The sequence below is a fragment of the Pantherophis guttatus genome, chromosome 18, assembly GCF_059756535.1.
Source record: "Pantherophis guttatus breed Tessera chromosome 18, ASM5975653v1, whole genome shotgun sequence".
NCBI lineage: Eukaryota > Metazoa > Chordata > Lepidosauria > Squamata > Colubridae > Pantherophis > Pantherophis guttatus.
Genome location: NC_142080.1, coordinates 481,666 through 497,380, shown reverse-complemented (window position 1 = coordinate 497,380; position 15,715 = coordinate 481,666). Strand labels below are relative to the sequence as shown.

The 15,715-nt window shown below is 57.8% G+C and overlaps 1 protein-coding gene across 2 annotated transcripts; it reads left to right on the top strand.

Annotated features, from left to right (window-relative positions):
* On the top strand, positions 1-15,715 carry NTRK1 (neurotrophic receptor tyrosine kinase 1). 2 transcript variants are annotated; one of them, XM_034425031.3, is made up of 17 exons: positions 18-333; positions 3,426-3,500; positions 3,654-3,725; positions 4,640-4,708; positions 5,444-5,604; positions 5,803-5,951; positions 6,097-6,223; positions 7,023-7,358; positions 7,775-7,792; positions 8,054-8,118; positions 8,235-8,337; positions 10,209-10,355; positions 10,576-10,706; positions 10,883-11,055; positions 12,040-12,280; positions 13,186-13,344; positions 14,081-15,715. In XM_034425031.3, exons 1-17 carry the CDS (start codon positions 137-139, stop codon positions 14,264-14,266), a joined length of 2,409 nt encoding a protein of 802 aa, XP_034280922.2. In that variant the 5' UTR covers positions 18-136; the 3' UTR covers positions 14,267-15,715. The 2 variants fall into 2 exon arrangements, with proteins under 2 accessions (XP_034280923.2, XP_034280922.2); XM_034425032.3 differs by lacking the exon at positions 7,775-7,792 and having other exon boundaries at positions 1-333.

Below are 15,715 nucleotides of genomic sequence, written 5' to 3'. Positions count from 1 at the left end.
CCTCCAGGAATGGAGCAGCTGCTGCGTCCACACGTGCTCCGCAGTCGGGAAGGGGAGCCGGGCAGAGGCAGATGCCCTGAGAGTCCCCCGCGACCTGGCACTCTCCGAGGGAGGCGCACATGAGAACAGGTCCGACATGCAGCCCGGGGGGAGAAGCCCGCTCCGCGCCTCGGCCGGACTTCTGCTGTGGCTGGGCTGGCTGTGCCTGTCGCCCGGCGCCCCCTCGCCCTGCCTGGAAGAGTGCCGCTGCTACCTGAGCGCGCTGCTCTGCCAGGAGCCGCGCGACATCCACTCCCTGGCGCAGCTGCGCAGCCTGGAGAACTTCACCGAAATGTGAGTGTTCGGGGGGAACCGGCAGGTGGAGCGGAGGGCGGGGAGGGTGGGGCAGCCTTGCTCGGGTGCAGGAGACGTCCCGGCCCCCGTCTTGCGGCGAGCGAGCGGGAGCGGCGGGTCTCCCCAGAAGAGGAGCGCAGCGGAAGGGAAGTTTGACAGCCGGCGCAGCCTCAGCGCCAGAATCGGATCTCACTCAGGTTCTGCTGCCCCTCTCGCTCCTCCAAAAGAGGCGCGGACCCTCCGTCTCCCCCACCCCCAGCTGTTTCTCCCCCGCCTGGTGGGGATTACTTCGGGGTCATCGCCCTGAAAACACCGGCGCGGTGGAGCCCCAAACAAAGGCAGGTGGCTTTCCAAACGGGGTTTTTCCTGAGCTCCCCTTGGTGCCAACTGCGATAACAGCGCTGAGCAAACTTTGAGAAGGGTTGCAACGGTCGGAACGGCTTTTATTTTGCCATAAAACCTGGAGAGGGTGTGGGGAGAAAGAGAGAATGAAAGAAGGGAAAAGAGAAAGAAAGAGAGGAGAGAGAGAGAGAGGAAAAAAGAAAGGAGGAAAAAAGAGAAAGAGAGGGAGAGGGAGGGAGGGTGAGAGAAAAACAGAGAAAGAGAAAGAAAAAAAAGAAGGGACTGAGATGCAAATATCCACATGGATACGCCTTCTGCTGCCAAATAGTAACCGAGTCCCAAGAGCTCCTAAAAGTGAAAATTGGTCTTTAATATTCTGGAGCATTCAAGCATGGAGCACATCACATAATTTAGAAGCAGCACTTTGATTCTGGGGCTCAGCAAGTGGCCAGGATTTGGGGTTTGAAGGGGCTGCAGCCAACTTCTCCTTGCGTGGACCTTAGCTGGGGACAGCAAAGCGGCTGGATTGGGCTGTTGACCCAGTGGGTCTCCTCACCCCAACCTAGCCAGAGAGAGGAGACCTGGCAATGGGCCATGGAATTATGCCACCCCTTCCCAGGACCCTTCTTGATTTTTCCATCAGGGCTTTGAGCATGGAGTGAGGAAGCCCGTCCTCCACCCCGCCTTGGACTCCTGGCCACCAGCCATCTTCCCTGCAAGGGAGGCCACCTCATCTCCAGGAAGGGGAGACTCACTCGGCCTGCCTGGTTCCCCCCACCCCGAGGGGCGTGACGTTTCCCTAGGCTGCATTAGCAGCTTCCTAGAAGACCCAACCCAGGCGGGCCCTTTGTGCCACTGCCACGAGAGAGGATGCCACATGCTGGCTCTCCTTGGCAGCCCAGCCCCTGCTCACCCCATTGGGCCACTGCTGGGCATGGGGGGGAAGAAGGCCTGGCTGGTGGTGAGATCCCCAAAGACAGAGCTGGGGAGTCAGGCCAGCATCAAAGCTAATGAGGCATAAAAATGGAAACAGGGTGTACCCTGGGAAACGAGCCACCAAAATGCTGGTCTCACTGCGGAGCTTTCCCCCCAAAGAACAGAATATTTGGGTCCTGCTGATGAGACCTCCACTGAGTAAAGGGGGGGGAAGTCTTACCACCTGGCAGAATTCCTACACCCCCCTTCCTTAGTGAAGGGTGGGAACAGGTTTGACTTTAAGGACTCCTCTTTATATACCCTGCAGCCCAAAAATGCCAGTTTCTCTTTCCCCATCAGCCTTTGAGAGGTGTTTGGGGCAGGCTGGCATCGCTTTTGCAGTCAAGAGGCCCCGATCCTGTGCCTACCACGGGTGGCAGCCCACACGCCTATGCCCGCAATGCAGTGGAGTTCATCACTTGGCACTGCTTTAACCCCATGTCCCTCCTGGTCTTCCCCCAATGCGACACACCCTTCCCTCCTTCTGCTCTCTGGCATCACCTTTCTTGGATAACCTGGACGTTTCTTTATTATTTCACAAGCCTCGCCCCTCTGACCCTGAGGAAGTCACTTTTGACACTTTTGCTGTTCATAACCTGCAAGCTGGAGAGTGCAAACAATCTTTCTGCTGTTGCCACACAGGCGGAAATCCTCATTTAGCAGCCGGGATGTACAGTTTGTAAGCCGCACAAACCCAAATCCTAGCTAACCTCACTTTCACGGGCGATAGGCAAAGAGGTTTGAAGGGAGGCATTGCTGACGGGAGGAAAATCAATATTTTGAATCCTAGGATCTAAATGCATTAGGCGGCCTGTAAATATTTCAAAATAGGGCAGTCAGCCGCATTCATTACATTTTTCCGTTCATTTGATGCGAAGAACGAATTAAAGGCGGAGGGGGGGGGAGAGCCAAAGCTGTCAACACATTAATTGTATTAATTCTTGGAAAACAATGTGTTATTCGGGGTCAGTCACCTAAAAGGACCTTGGCAGTTTTGAGGGCTGCTTTGTCTGGCCTGAGATTCAGTTTGGTAACCCAGTTTAACTTGGTTATTTGTAAAAAGTGCGGAAGAAGCCTTTTGGATCAGGAGTTTCCTTCCACTCAAGCTAACCTTGGTTCCTTTCTAGAGGCAGAAGGAGCTTTTTGTAGGAATGGGTGTGTGTGTGATGTGTATTTTGTAGATGAAGGAGCACCATCCTGCCCGGTCCTGAAGCTCCCCCTCGCCTACAGGCTCCTGCTAATAGCTCTTCTCTATCTTCTGAACCGCTTAAGTGGCGAGAAGGGATGGTCCATTCTGCCAAAGCTCCTTTTCCCAACATCAGAGGGACCCATCAATTATGCCAGGTGGCAGGAAGAGAGGAGTTCCCGGAAAAGCTGTGGCGAGGTGGGGAGGGAGATGCCACAGCGAGCCAGCCCTATGGCTGAGCATAATAAGCCCCACTGAAGGGTACCGGCCCACACGGGGCCCCTGGATTTTGAACAGCAGAAATCCTAAGAAATGCCTTGTGGGTTCACGTCTGGGTCTGAAGTGGGGCAACACATCGCAATGGAAGGTCGAAAACAGAGCCCCTCGAGGAGTTTTGCTGATTTTCCAGCTGTGGTAAATGAAGTCAAAAATCATATTTACAACTTAGATGTCTGTTTGCGATCTTCCCATTTTATATTCTGTGCTTTGTATTCTTGCCCCTGTGTTTCTTTTTATTGAAATACGATGTGCCATACTAAAAAATAAAAAGAAATAGCTGCTTCTGAAGGGGGGGGCTGCTCTTTTTCAGAGTTGTGGAAAACCAGGCTGGGCTGATCAACCTGACCGGGGAGGACCTGAGAAACCCCCGGGAGCTGAAGAATCTGTGAGTTCTGGAGGACGGGGGGGGGGAGGGGAGGCTTGGACAGCCCAAGGTGGGGGAGACAGTGGGGGGGGGTTGGCAGAGGGGCTCTTCCTGGGTGAAGAAGGTGGTCCTTTGCCCCTTCCTCCCTCTGAAGGCCCCATGCCTTCCTTGCAGGACTATTGCAAAGACCAGCCTGAAGTTCATTGCTCCAGATGCCTTCAAGGGCAGCCCAAATCTGACCCACGTGTGAGTGTTAGGAATGGGGCCCTTCTGGCTGGGGGGTGCGGGGGGGGTGTGCTTTCTGCAGAGAGGGTCATCGAGGCACTGGGCAAAGGGATGTCCCTCAGCCGAGGCTCAAAGTCAGGCTGGGGAATTCTGGGAGTTGGAGTCCACCTGTCTTAAACTTGCTGGCATTGAGCGACCCTGGCTTAAACGATGACGGATCTTCCTCAGGAAGAGGAGCTGGGCTCAGCTCCATCCGAGAAGCCCCAGGGGTCTCCCCCTGCCCCCCACCACAGGTCGATTCTCCTCCCCCCTTGCCCCTTCCCCTTTGTTCATTAACAGCTTGCCTGGAACGCGATTAATCATTGTTAGGGTTAATGTCCCTCTGCAACCCACAATGATCGATGGATCCCTGCTCAGCACAGCTCTGGCAGCCCTCTTGCTGGGCGGGAAAGCCACGCCTGGATAGACTGGTGTGGGGCCAGCCCCAGGGGCGACGGGCAGCACCAAGGCCAGAGGCAGCTGGATGGGTCAGCTCCAAAGGGCTCCAAAGGGCAAAAGCCATCCCTCCCGTTCCTGGGATGTCCTTCCTCAGTCCAGGCACCGGATCACCTCCCTGCCAGGGTGGAAGGGATGGTGCTGCCAATTGAACAGAAGCCCCCAGATAAGGAAGCTCAGCTCGGGTACAAGAGGCAGGCGCCCAAACCACAGGGCGGGGCTGCCTCCGTGGGATGGCTCACCCGAAGAGATCTGGATCTTGTAAACTTAGCAATGCAATAAAGAGATATCAAGTGCTTGGCTGAGGCTCCTGGGCCAGTCCCAGCTGGAAAAGGCTGCACCTGCTGAATCTCTGCCTGTAGGGAAAGCAAGCAGGCTGAGAAGAGACCAAGGGGGAGGACACGGGGGCAAGGAAGCCGTTTCCTTCTGTCTCTCTGTAGGAATCTGGCCTTCAACCAGCTGGAATTCCTCTCCTGGAGGGTCTTCTACCATCTCCGCCTTCAGGAGCTGTGAGTCTCTGCATACACATACAACACACACACACACAGTGGGGGGAGGGAGGGAGGGAGGGAGACCCTTCCAATTCACAAAGTTTGGTCTTGTCCTTGATTTCTGGCCGAGCTCCTTCTCCCCCCCCCCCCAAAGCTATCTTCCCATCTTTAAATTTGACTAAGCTGCAGTTGGGTTTTCCTGAACCGACCAGGAGATTTCAGAGTCCTTTGAAGATTCAGGCTGCTCCTATGAAACCTGATTTATTCCTTACAACTCCTGTTGAGCCTCTCCTGCAAAATATCCCTGCTTTGCTGCTGAGGACAGGCCTGACCCAGGTGGTGGGCGGGTGGGTAGGGTGGACGTCCCACTTCCTCACGGTGGTGTTTTTTCCCTTTGGCCGAGTCCACCGCGTTGAACACTCCAGGTTCTCCCCTCCTCGGCCTGGACTGATTAACTCAGAGTAAAAGAGGCCTGGTCGGCCGGCTTCGACTCCGTAATGCAATTTGGAGATCCACTCCGCTTTAAGCGAGTATTAAAAGATCAGCGTGGATAAATTGGGTTTCTAGTCAGGCTTGGCAAATATCACTCTTCTCTTTTAATGCCGTTCTGGAGAGCCGGAGGCATTGACCAAAAATTTAAAATTAGATGTTCTCTGGGCTCTCTGTTCTGGATGGAAGCTGGGGGTGGGGGAGCGGTTGCAGCTTTATCAGGCTGACTGTGTCCCCCCCACCCCCCTTGCTTTCCCTGGGCAGGATCCTAGTGGGGAACCCCCTGCGGTGTGTTTGTGGGCTGCTGTGGCTGCAATCCTGGCAGCAGAAGAGGCAGCTTGACTGGGCGGGCAACCAATCCTTCCAGTGCCTGCAGGAGGACAGGACCCTGGTTCCCGTCTTCAACCTCACCCTCTCCGGCTGTGGTAAGGCAGAGCTCCCCCCTCAGTGGGGGACCCCCAGCCGAAATTCAGTGGACCTGAGCTCCTTCCTGCATGGATGCAGTTCCAGCCCTTCCAGAATTTTCCTGGCTTCTTTTACTGCTGCAAGAGAGTCCCTCCCCAGCTTGGGTGGGGGTTGGCAGCTACCTGAAGCCCCCACTCTCCCCCTCCATCCCTGTGCAGATTTCCCCAAGGTCAGGATAGACTACAATCCCACCCCGATGGCAGAAGGCGAGAGTGTCAACCTGACGTGTCACATCTCAGGAGAGCCGCAGCCAGTGGCGGATTGGGATTTGCCCAAGGTGGGGGGTGAACCCCCCATCAAAACCAAGGCGAGTTGTGGGGGGTGCCGCCCTGGGACTGACCTCAAGAATGCCCCTGCTGGTTGAGAAGTGGGGAGGGGGGGTGAAATGCTCCCTGGAGCCTTTAAAGCAGAGGGGCCGGCTGGTCGGTGACTCCTGTTTCTTGCTCTCCCAGAAGTCAGAGTCGGAAATCGTGCTACAGATCACCAACATCTCTGCCAGCTACAACCTGCAAAACATCACCTGCCAAGCGGAGAACGAGGCGGGCATGGGGGAAGCCGTGGCCCGGTTGAACGTGACCTGTAAGGGGAAAGGGGCCTGGGGCAGGGGCAGGGGCAGGGGCAGGGGCGGCTGGTGAGATGTCCCTTTTCGCTGGCATTCAGCAAAGGGGGCTTAGAAGAAAGTATTAGCTCCCTGGGTGTGTTTGGCAGCTGTTCCTTGCAAGAAAGGAAAAGGTGCCCAGGTGCCCACTCCTGGCAGACTTAGGGCCTCTGAGCAAACCAGCAAAGAAATATGGTGGGCTGCCTCTTCCCTGAGTGGTACAGGCCAGCCTTGGTGTTCAGGACTCTACCACCCAGCTTGTTGCTGATCCAAACCCAGAGGAGATCTTGGTGCCCTGCAAGGAACCCAGCTGGGCCTGTGTCCGAATGGCCTTGCTTCTGAGCCCTGCCTCTGCTTGTTCAGCCGGGGTCATTTTCTTCATCCCCCCCCATCCCTCTTGGGGTCTTGATCTGGCCGAGATCAAGAGGGCTGAGCGTCTGGCCCAAACGCTGCATCAAAACTTGCACGAGAAGGATTTGAAAGGGCCGCCCACAGGGGTGAAATCCAGCAGGTTCTGGAGAACTGGTAGCGGAAATTTTGAGTAGTTTGGAGAACCAACAATACCATCTCTGGCTGGCCCCAGAATGGGGAGGGAATGGGGATTTTGCAATATCCTTCCCCCAGGAATGGGGAGGGAATGGAGATTTTGCAGTATCCTTTCCCTGCCATGCCCACCAAGCCATGCCCACAGAACCGGTAGTAAAAAAATTTGGATTTCACCACTGGCTGCCCAGTTTGGGGCGCCCCACAGACCCCCCCTCCTTTCCCTCCTTTCTGCAGTCCCAGCAATGATCCGTGCGATGGGCCTGGCCGTCATGTACTACCGCTGGTGCATCCCCTTCTCCGTGGACGGCAACCCCACGCCCAGCATCCGGTGGCAGCTGGACCACAAGGACCTCCTGGAGACGCAGATCATTTACACCAAGCTCTTCCCGGAAGACGTCCCGACTACAACCATCGTCCACGGCTGCTTGATCCTCGACAAGCCCTCGCACTACTTCAACGGCAACTACACCCTGCTGGTGGCCAACGCCCTGGGCTCGGCCTCCTGCACCACCTACCAGCACTTCATGGACCGCCCGGATGGAAACTTCGACCCGGAGGAACCCTATCACGGTACCAGCCTCTGCAGGGCGAAGTTGCCCAGGCCAGGGCTTCTGGGTCGGGCACACGGGGCGCTCTGCAACCACCGAGATGCCGTTCCCTCCCCAAGCACCCGGGCAGTGCCAAAGATGGCGGAAATATTGAGAGCGAGCGCTGCACAAATGAGGGAGAAGCCAAGCGGGGGCCCTGCAGTCTCTTTCTCTGAACGCACGGTGCCCAGGGGGTAGAGAGCCCTCCGAAGGTGCCTGTAGAGGCAGGCGTTGCTTTTGTGCCTGTGTGTGCACGGGTGTGTGTTTGTGTGCAAGAAAAAGAGAGGAGGAAGAGAGAGCGTGTAATTCGGGGGCCATTCATTTGTGGGGGGGCTCCTGAGCTTTGAAGGTTCACCAACTTCCCCCGTCTTCTCCTTCTCTTTCCTTGCTGCTGCTAAGGCTCCCTCATGCCCGGCAGTAAGTGTGGTTCTCTTTAGCCCCTGGGCGGAGGGGAGGGAGGGAGGGAGGGAGGGGGGCCATGTGGAAACCGGGGTGCTTTCCAGTGGAGAGACCCTCTCTCTCTCTCTGTGGATGAAGGCGCCCCACAGAGATCAAAAAGGCAGAGATGGGGGGGGGGAATGACAGTTATGAGGGCAGCAGGGAGGGGGGGAGGCTACGGGGGGGGTGGGGGCTGCCTTCCCAGAAATGACCTGGTTCTGTTCTCTCTTTTGTGGCCAGGAGCAGAGGACACGAATGGCACTGAGGGGGGCCCCGTGGAGACCCCAGAGGAGCACCCGGTTGGGGTAAAGGGCCAAGAAGGAGCACTCTCTTGGGGAAGGAGGGAAGGAGGGCGGGGGAGCCTTTTTGGGGGGAGGGGCAGCCGAGAGTGCCACTCTCTCTCTCCCCCCACATTCCGCAGATCTCCGTGGCTGTGGTCCTGGCGGTTTGTGCCTGTGTCTTCCTGTCCATCATGTTGCTCTTCCTCAACAAGTGTGGACAGAGCTCCAAGTTCAGCATCAAGCGTAAGTGGGAGGGGGCTTCGGCCTTCCCTATGCCCCCCTTTCCCTTCACTGGGCCGGAAATGGGCTTCTCCACGGCCGGACATCTTTGTGGTCCCTCTGGTGGCTTCCAAGGGCAGCCGTGGCCATCCTTGCCCTGACCGGCAGAGATGGTCCTGAGGGCTGGTGAAGGGAAGGCATCAGGGTGAGGAGGAGCTTCCCCCCCCCCAGCCTCCCCCCCACTTCATTAGCCTCCTCCTCCTCCTCCTCCTCCTCATCCCCCTCCCCCTTCAGGCAGGCATCAGCTGCTAATTCACTGCTGGAATTGATTCAGCCTGTAAATGGGCTTGATCGGCCTGAATCACCCCCAGGGGGGCTGGAAAGGCAGCCAAAGGCTTGGGGGGGGGCAGGGGAGGGAAGCAGCAGCCACTTGTTGTTGTTAGAGTCGTCCAGACCCCCCCAAACACACCCACCCACCACCTTCTCGCTATGTGAGTGCTGTTCCTGCTAAGCTGGCAGAGACCAGGCTGGCTCTGCTTATGGGGCTGCCATGCCTCGAATGGGGGCACAAGAAGCTGCCCTTCCAGGCATGCCAGTTGCTGGGCCTCCTTGCTCCACCCCTCCCCATTGACAGGTAGACTTCAGCTGCCTTTGGCTGCTCTTGCAAGATTGCAGGATTGGGTGGAGGGGAGACCATGGAGACCCCCTGCCCAGGTCAGCTCAAGCCGGCAAGGCCAAGCCCCTTCTGGTCCTGCCAGGAGAAACGTGAGACCCTCCTGGAAGCCCACCGCCCACTTCTTCCACAGAGCAGCTCTGGAGCCGTTATCTTCCCCCCCGCCAGGCTCCAGCAGCCGTGCCTGACGTTGATGAAGAAGCATGGGGAAGGGCTGGGGGGGCACGGACCCTCTCACGGTAATTACTGGAGGCTTAAATGCTCTGCTGACGGCTCCCTTGGCACTGCCTGCCTTTCAGGAGGGGGGCACCAGATTGGCGCGGCAAACAAGCCCCTCCTCGCACGCCACAGGCCGCTCAAGCAACAGATGCGCTCCGGCAGGCGCTGATGGCCACGATCGGCACTGCCTCCTCCTGTCTGCCGGGTCTGGGGGCTTCCTTGGAGGACCCTCTGGAAAAGGGAGTCTCAGCACCTGAACCGCCTGGCCTGGGCCTGAAACTGGCCAGGGAGGGAGGGTGGGAGACCACCAGGAAATCCCAAACAGTCAGATAGGAAAGTCAAAGGACATCCCAGGACATGGGTGGACAAACCACCTCCGCAAAATTTCCATGAAGGCTCTTCCAGAGCTTGAAACTCCTTGAAAAGGCTTACTCTCTCCTCCTCCTCCTCCTCCTCCTCCTCCTCCTCCTCCTCCTCCTCCTCCTCAAGGCTGTTTGTGGACTCTGCTGGGATCGCACTTCCCCAGGGAAATTTAGACCCTTCCAGGCAGGCTGGGCTTCCCACCACTAGGTAAACCACCAATGCTGGCCACATCAAACCCTTCCAGCCACGGGTGAAATCCAGCAGGTTCGGACAGGTTCTGGAGAACTGGTAGCGGAAATTTTGAGCAGTTCAGAGAACCAGCACAGAGTGGGGTGGGAACGGGGATTTTGCAATATCCTTCCCCTGCCACACCCACCAAGCCACGCCCACCAAGCCACACCATGCCCACCAAGCCACGCCCACAGAACCGGTATTAAAAAATGTTGGATTTCCCCACTGCTCCCAGCCACTGCATTCTCAGTTGACCCGGCCAGGCTCTTTGGGAACAAGGCTGCCCTCCCATTTGTGAGTCTCTGTGACCATTCGATGCCCGACCATCTGACCAGCAAGCCCATCTAAAGCATCAGGCCTGGCACCCAGCCGCTGGGCAGCTTTGGCAATCCCCTGGCCTTCTCCGCAGGGTCCGTGGTGTTGGCTCAAGAGGATGACCTGGCCATGTCCCTGCAGTTCATGGACGTGAGCAGCAGCCCCCGCTCTTCCGTCGAGGCCAAGCTGGAGGGGCTCAAGAGCAGCTTCGTGGAGAACCCCCAGTACTTCTGCAATACCCGTAGGTCTTCGGGGCTGAGAGGGGGGTCTGGGCTGCACTGCCGGAGGGGCCAGGGCAGCCCCGCTTCTCTGGCCCCTCCTGGTGCCCTGCTGGGCTCTCTCACCCGGAGGAGGGCAACCACACTGCTCTCACCCGGGATTGCGTGACTCATGGGGGCGCCTGGCACTCCCTCTGACCCCTCCCCCGCAAAGATGCTTGGCTTCCTTCTCCCCCACCCCAGCCGTCCGGCACATCAAGCGCAGGGAGATTGTGCTGAAGTGGGAGCTGGGCGAGGGGGCTTTCGGGAAGGTCTTCCTGGCCGAGTGCCACAACCTCAGCCCCACCCAGGAGAAGATGCTGGTGGCCGTCAAGGTGAGGACCCCTCCCCTCCTGCCCCCTCTTTCTCGCCCCTCTGGGTTTGGGGTAGGGGCTGCCTGGAAGGACCACCGGGTTTCTCCCCGCCCCCCGTGTGGGTCCCGAAGTCATTTGAGTTTGAGACCCCGACTCTCCTCGCTGAGCATCCCCTCCCTCCCTCCCTCTCTCCGGAGACCCTGAAAGAAGCCACGGATAGCACCCGGCTGGACTTCCAGCGGGAGGCCGAGCTGCTGACCGTCCTGCAGCACGAGCACATCGTCAAGTTCTATGGGGTCTGCACCGACGGGGAGCCCCTCATCATGCTCTTCGAGTATATGAAGCATGGGGACCTCAACCGCTTCCTCCGGTGAGTGGGATGCCCGGCAGCCAGTGAGGGGCTGTGATGCTCAGAGCATCTCTCTTTTTTTTCTCTCTCTCTCTCTCTCCTTCTCTCTCTGTCTGTCCGTCTGCCTGTCTCTCTTCTTTTTCCAGCGGTTAGATCGGTGTGGCCCACAACTGTCCCACCTTGTTCCTCCTTTCTCGCAGCTCCCCCTTCCCCGCCCTGCGCCTCTTCCCCCCTCCCCTTCTCCATTACTGGAGCAGCCTCCCCGGCCTTTCTCCCCCTCCCTGGCTAATGCAATCTTCCCTTTGCAATATTGATTAGATTAGTTGTCTGAAAGGCTCAAATTGAAGGGGATTGGCCATCAGCTGGAATAATCGGAGGCTCTTTCGATCGGCCCCCAGGTATTGCCCGTAGGCGAGAGCTGCCAGCCTCCCTCGGATGGGCTGGGAGAGGCGCAGCTCACGGTGATAAGACTTGGCATTAATGGAGGGTGGTGCCCAGGGCCTCGGCCAGTTCTGTCGGCTGGGTTTTGTGTCAAGGAGGAAAAATGGAGACCTGCTTGGGGAAATGGCCCTGGGCTCACCCTCCTGGGGGGTGGGGGGTGTCCCTGGGGCAGACCCTGGGGCAGGACGAAAGGATGCCCAGCCGCCTTCAGCTGCAGGAGACCAGAAGTGCCCCTCGTCTGGGCTTTCTGCCCTCCAGGGCTTGTTGTGATGAAACCTGCAATAGTTGGGGGTTTCTGTGTCTGCATGACTGACCATCTCTTGTGGGCGCATGGGGGAAGAAAGACCCTCCTCACCCTCAGCTGCAATCCTGCCATTCCCAAATCCTTCCCGAGGTCATCCCTTTCCGGCCATAAGTTTGCAAAAGCAGAAGAGAAGACTGGACTTCCAGCCTTGTGGGTGCCAATCCCAGCCACACAATGCTAGGAAGGAGCAATTTGAGAGCTGGTGGGGGGGGGATGAAAGCAGAGGAAGGTCTCACTCCCCTCACTCTCCCGCCTCGCAGGTCACACGGGCCTGATGCCAAGATGCTGGACAACGGGAACGGCCAGTCCTTCGGCCAGCTGACCCTGAGCGAAATGCTGCAGATCGCCACGCAGATTGCCTCTGGGATGGTCTACCTGGCCTCCCAGCACTTCGTCCACCGGGACCTGGCCACCCGCAACTGCCTGGTGGGACATGGCTTGGTGGTGAAAATCGGGGACTTTGGCATGTCGCGGGACGTTTACAGCACTGATTATTATCGGGTAAGGGCGGGGGGGGACCTGCAGCCTCCTGGGGGGGGGGTTAGGGCTGCCCCCCCTCCCTGACCTTGGCCAGGCTCCCACTCTCTGCGGCCGATTTGGAGTCCTGTCGACAGTGCCAGTCCCGCTCGGATGCCCGTCTCCCCTGGCTGGCCCCTGGTGCTCCTCTTTGCCCATCCCGTGGGAACTTCTCCCCTCGGCTTCTCCTCCAAGCCTCCCCCCAAGAGGCAAGAGGGATCCTCGCCAGCAGTGCCGGTGCCTCCGGGGTTCATAACATGCTCGGAGGGACTTTGCCAGGGAAGACCCACCGGGCATTTGGAGGTTCTCTGCAAGTGGCAGCTTCGGCTCCCCTTCTCCCTCCCTGGCTTTTTCCCTCTTAGTTTCTCCCCCAGCCTCTATTCATATTTAATGGGGCCTGGGGTGGAAAAACCTATAAGCACTTAGCCAGTGGAAAGATGGCGGGGGCAGGGAGCTGCTATTTAACAGTTAAATTAAAGGGGGGGGAAACGTGCGGAGCAAGAAAGCAGATGGAGGCTGGGAAAGAGACAGCAGGGTTCCCAGCGAGGAGGAGGAGGAGGAGGAGGAGGAGGAGGAGGAGGAGGAGGAGGAGGCTTCTTGGGGCCTCATTAGGAAGCATTTTGGTTAAGTGGACCTACTAAAAGGCTCCTGGACCGGAAGGCGAGGCCATCCTGGGGCAGAGGTCATGCCCATCCCCAAGGCTGCCAATGCCCCACAGAGGGTGCTGAGTGCCCCTCCTGACTGGCATCTCCTCAGTGCCCTCCATTCTGTCAAGAAACATGCCCGCTCAAACCCCTGCCGTGGCACATGTGACACCTTGTTGCAATTCCCCCCGGGCTCTGACTCGTTTGGGCCCCCCAGCCGCTCACCCCATGCCACCCTCTCTCCAGGTGGGGGGCCGTACCATGCTCCCCATCCGCTGGATGCCCCCCGAGAGCATCCTCTACCGCAAGTTCACCACCGAGAGCGACATCTGGAGTTTTGGCGTGGTCCTCTGGGAGATCTTCACCTACGGGAAGCAGCCCTGGTACCAGCTCTCCAACACGGAGGTAAGGGGGGGGGGGCTGCGGGTAAGAGATGAGGGGACATACTGGCCCCTCTTTTGCTCCCTATGCTTGTGGATGGCTTTGCATGGAGGATGGTCAGCAGGGGTCAGCAACCTGCTGCTCTGGAGCCACATGTGGCTCTTTCACCCCTCTGCTGTGGCTCCCTGCCACTCAAAATATCACTCACAACCGCCAATGTGCGACACCCGCCAGCACGCAATTTATTGAGCTTTTCGACCCCCGGTAGGCCAACCATGGATAAATCCAAGAAAAGAAAAATTTAATTCAACTACATAGGCTAGTTTTGTGGCCACTGAAGAAATAGTCAGGCACGGGAAGGGTTTTGTGGCTCCCGGTGTTTTCTTTTCTGTGGGAAATGGGTCCCAATGGCTCTTTGAGGGTTGAAGGACCCCTGGTCTTGGGGATGGGAGAAGTGAAGGAACCTGCCCAGACTGCAGGAGGCTCAGCTTATGGGCAGCTTTTGGGGAGGGCGACACCCCAGGAGTGAAAGGGGAAGGGCTGGGTGAGTCCACAGCAAATGGGGAGGGGGGTCCCTCTTCCCCAGGTTAGTCAATCCCAGACTTTCCTGCAAGTTTCCCCTGGATAAGAGACCCCGGAAGAGGAATCAGGGCTGGCTTCTGGAACCGAGTGGGCAGCGTGCAGGCAGGGTGGCTCTGGCCCCATGGGGCTTCTTGGTAGCCCCCAAGCCAGCCGTGCTTGCCCCTCTCCCACTTTGCAGGCCATCGAGTGCATCACGCAGGGCCGGGAGCTGGAGAGGCCGCGGACCTGCCCCTCGGAGGTCTACGACATCATGCAGAGCTGCTGGCAACGGGAGCCCCATCAACGGCAGAGCATGAAGGCCATCCACAGCTGCTTGCAGACGCTGGTCAAGGCCCCTCCGGTCTACCTGGCTATTCTCAGCTAAGGGGGAGGGGGAGAAAGGGGGAGTCCCCCTCACTTCTCCATCCCCTCATCCATCCATCCATCCATCCATCCATCCATCCATCCAAGCAAGAAACTCAACCCATGCAAGACCCGTTTCCTGAACTCTGCCTGCCACGGAAAATGTTTCTTCCCCCTCGGGAAAGGCAGCCGGTTTCTGGGCCCACCGTGGGCAGGACTGGGAAGCAGCCCTTTCCCCACCTTCTGTGTATAAAGGCTTGTTGAGCGGGAGAGACCCTGACCCATTGGTGGAAGTCCGGCCCTGCGACCTCCCTTCGCTGGAGTTGTTCCCGTTTGGGGCTGGACAGCTGCCAGGCGGACCCAGAAGGGAGGGAGGCAAGGCGGGGAAGCCACTCAGTCTCATCCCGGGTGACGTAAACCTGTTTTCCCATCACCGGGGCTCACAAGACGATCCGAGTGACTCTCTCCAGACGCCTCTGGTGGTGTCAGAGAGGCCACCACTCACACCTTCTTATGGATGGCCCTGAGCTGCAGATCTTCACTGTAATAAATAAAACTTCTCCTGGCAATGGAGGAGGGGAGGATCTGGAGGATTCAGACAAACCCTGATGTAAAAAGCCACCTGAGATTTAGAACGGGCTGGCAAAGGGTGACAGACACCCCCCTCCAGGTCAATTGAGACCCCCAGAAGCCTCGTCATCCCCAGCGAGGCACAATCTAAACTGAAGCTAAGCTGGCGCTTTGCCTATTGCATCCTAAATAATCTGCTTTCTCCCCCCCCCTAAATTGGGCTGAAGCCATCATCAGTGGCGGCTTGCTGAGCAAGGAGGCCTCCTGCCAAGGGGAGAGCCCTCCGGCCATCCAGCCTGCCTTTCCTCCCTTGCCCTGCTGGCTTTTCACACTTTGTTGTGAAGCTTTTCACACGTTCTCAGATGACAGGACGGATGGTGGCATTTGCACCCACCTCCGAGGAAAGGCTCTTTGGAAAAGTGCCTTTCGAAAGAGTAGCGTGCAGGACAATCGGTCCCCTTCCCCCCTCCTCAGAACAGCCCCCTCCCAAACATGGGCTCCTCTGTGTGCCCAGGTCGTAAAAGGGAGGCTGGTGGTGAAACACATTTTTCAAAGCAAAGGGATTAAGGAAGGACATTTAATTGGATTACGGACCCCCGATAGAGGGATTAGGCTCTGTTGGAGGGCTTCCTCCATCTTTCTTTCCCCCCCTCTTTCTAAGCATTTAATATATTGGCTAGGTTGTAGACTGGGCAGACCCCGCTTGTCTCCCCAACGGGTGGGGATCCGTCCCCCGCAGCCCAGAAGGGCCACCAGCAGCCCTCAAAGAAGGTTTTCTTGGGGGAGTGGGATATCACGGCCAGGCTGAGCTGTCGGTGTTAGGTGTCTGTATGAATTGGAAGAACGTGCTGGGAAGACCCTGGGCTGAAGAATGAAATAAAATCTCTCAGATTCATTCATA

What these genes read in the sequence shown, in the direction of transcription:
- NTRK1 (XM_034425031.3), top strand. Translation starts at nt 137, where the DNA reads ATGCAGCCCGGGGGGAGAAGCCCGCTCCGCGCCTCGGCCGGACTTCTG. An exon ending in AGCCCAAATCTGACCCACGT is followed by an intron (nt 3,726 to 4,639) that starts GTGAGTGTTAGG and finishes GTCTCTCTGTAG; the next exon opens with GAATCTGGCCTTCAACCAGC. An exon ending in AACCCCCCATCAAAACCAAG is followed by an intron (nt 5,952 to 6,096) that starts GCGAGTTGTGGG and finishes TTGCTCTCCCAG; the next exon opens with AAGTCAGAGTCGGAAATCGT.